Here is a 2,401-nt window from a genome sequence, read left to right as displayed (position 1 = left end):
CAGAAGGAAAGGAGGACTGAGTCAGCAGCAAGAGGGATTAATGTTAGCTGTGTGAATAACGGATTTAAAATTCTGGGATGGATTACTGAAAAAGTCTAATATCTTGCTTCAGTATGAGAATAACTGTTGAGAAAATGTGTGTGCTTTTTTGTTTGTTTGTTTGTTTGTTTTTGGGTTTTTTTTTGTTTTTTTTTGCTCTCACAGTTGCCAGGAATTTTGGCCTTGAAGGCAGGGAGATGAGATAGCTGCTAGAATAGTCATACCAACATCAATTCTCTAAAATTATCCCAATTACCTGACAATATAATAGTTTATTCTTATTGTTCTCACCTGGAATGCATTGAGCAATGCAAAAATAACATGCCACGCCATATTCTGGCTGTCCACCATTGTTCCTATGCCAAAGCCCCAGGTGAGCCCCAGCAGAGGGGTCAGAATGAGGAGGCTCTTCCCCATGCGGATGACAGTGGCTTTGTTGTCCTGACTTAGGCTTTCTCCAACAGCGGGCCTCCAGAGCTTTGTGAGAACTAAGAGCACCACAACCATATTCACAGCCACAATAGTCAGTGCAGGAACAGCGAAGGCCAAGAGGGGTTTGCTCCCATTGGACCAGTTAAGCCAACACACATCTTTCCTTATGTAGCCGTTGCTAGGTTGTGTGGCCGCAACGGTGATGACAGATATAATGAGAGGACACCCATAGCCCAGGCAGAACCCGACGGCCATCATCAAAGGCATGGCCATGTGATGAAACACGAGGACGATCCGATAAGCCAGCAGGACGCCAAGCATGAGCATCCAAAAGAACAAGGAAAGGTAGAAAAAGTGTGTAAAGAACACTGCAGCTATGCAGACTCCAGAAGAGTTTACCGTGGTGTCCACAGTGGCAGCAACGATAAACCAAACATCAGCAATCGAGAGGCACAGAGCTATGTTCACCATACAAATATGACGTGTGTGAGAGGTTTGACTTTTCTTAACCTGCTTCCAAAACAGAGCCTCAATGATCAGGTATAAGATGAGACTTCCGATAGAGATGCCCAGTCCCACAAAGGTGATCCATTTCACAACAGGAATGATGGCAGGGGGGATAAAGGGTGACATCAGCATAGAGAAGGAGGTCAGGTGAGTACACCGGCACATCACCGTGTCTGGAGTCTCATTCACTAGATGGCAGCCTGCATCGTTCCATTGCAAATGACTAAAATCCCAAAACACACAATGAGGTTGGCTCAGGTTTAACTCTATCTTGGAAAAAATCAGGAGAATTTCATTTACAGAATAGTTCTGAATAATCGTAGATATCACAGGCCCATTGACCTGAGCATTTCCATCTGGGGTAATGGGTAGAACATTCCCTAGGGTCAATGAGGCCATGCTGATAATGGTTTCTGGAAGGGACCCCTGGAATTGGTCTGACCCAATTAACACATGGGCTCTGATGGGAGTGAAGGTATTTGGGGGGAATATTTCAGTCTGATAGCTGTAACCTGTCTTATGTTGGCTATTGGACACTTGAATCCCTTTCCAGTTAATGAATTCCTGAGAAAAATTCAGAGGCAGAGCTGTTGGAGGTACCAGAGCACTGATGTTTTCCAGTGTCTCCAGCAACCGTGAGCCGGCATGCTTTTCTTCCTGTAGTAATATTGTCCAACTGGTTACTGCTGATAAATTAAGGATATGGTCAGCTATATCGATGACATCCTGAAATACAAGGATGAGAATCAGTTTGCATTTTAAGTAAGCTGGTAAGAGTAATAACGGTGGATCGTCATTGGTACCAAGTATAGGAAAATTGCCCTGAGAACTGGCTCAATTGAGGATCACATTAAAACTGGTCAGTGAAATTCAGCTCAGTTGCTCTGCAAGTGGAAGCTTTGAATTAAGAACTTGCGTCAGCAGAATCATAGAAGTTTCAGGGTGATCGCCTGAGAGCATTCATGTGTACTCCAGGGTTTCAGCATGGATGAGAAAGAATCCTGTAATTGGCCTGCAGCAGTGTGCATTTCCTTTCTCCTGAGATGGCAAACATGACCGCATTACTACTCAGTCTGCAGCTCAAAGAGCGTGACATTACTTTTAACTGCTTTCTCATGCTATATTTTGCTAGCAACACAAGTTCTAAATTCATGTCATGGATGTTCAAGTTTTAATTCACGTGTATTTATTGTTTTTGTTTACTAGAGGAGAACATAAAGTTAAATCCATAAAAATTGGACCTAAGCGACAAGGAAATATTGAATTATGGTGGGTTTTAAGGGTCAGTCTTAATTTAAGAGATTCTTTTTCCAAACAAGTCCTTGAAAATTGCCCCTCATGACTTTCCCCCTCATGATCCTCTCTCTTGCTTAAGGCTCTGGTTCCCAGGCATTCTATTGCAAGTGGCTGTCATCTGGCCGAG

General features: G+C 43.5%; 1 protein-coding gene across 1 annotated transcript in view; it reads right to left on the bottom strand.

Annotated features, from left to right (window-relative positions):
* Positions 1–2,401, bottom strand: part of ADGRF1 (adhesion G protein-coupled receptor F1) — a 35,785-nt gene that overhangs the window by 7,902 nt on the left and 25,482 nt on the right. Inside the window, exon 12 of the mRNA XM_006926827.3 lies at positions 331–1,704. Within this exon, the coding sequence (XP_006926889.1) occupies positions 331–1,704 (1,374 nt within the window). The remainder of the gene's footprint in view (positions 1–330; positions 1,705–2,401) is intronic.

Source organism: Pteropus alecto, unplaced genomic scaffold, assembly GCF_000325575.1.
Source record: "Pteropus alecto unplaced genomic scaffold, ASM32557v1 scaffold7, whole genome shotgun sequence".
NCBI classification, from domain to species: domain Eukaryota; kingdom Metazoa; phylum Chordata; class Mammalia; order Chiroptera; family Pteropodidae; genus Pteropus; species Pteropus alecto.
This window is presented reverse-complemented; position numbering and strand designations above follow the sequence as displayed.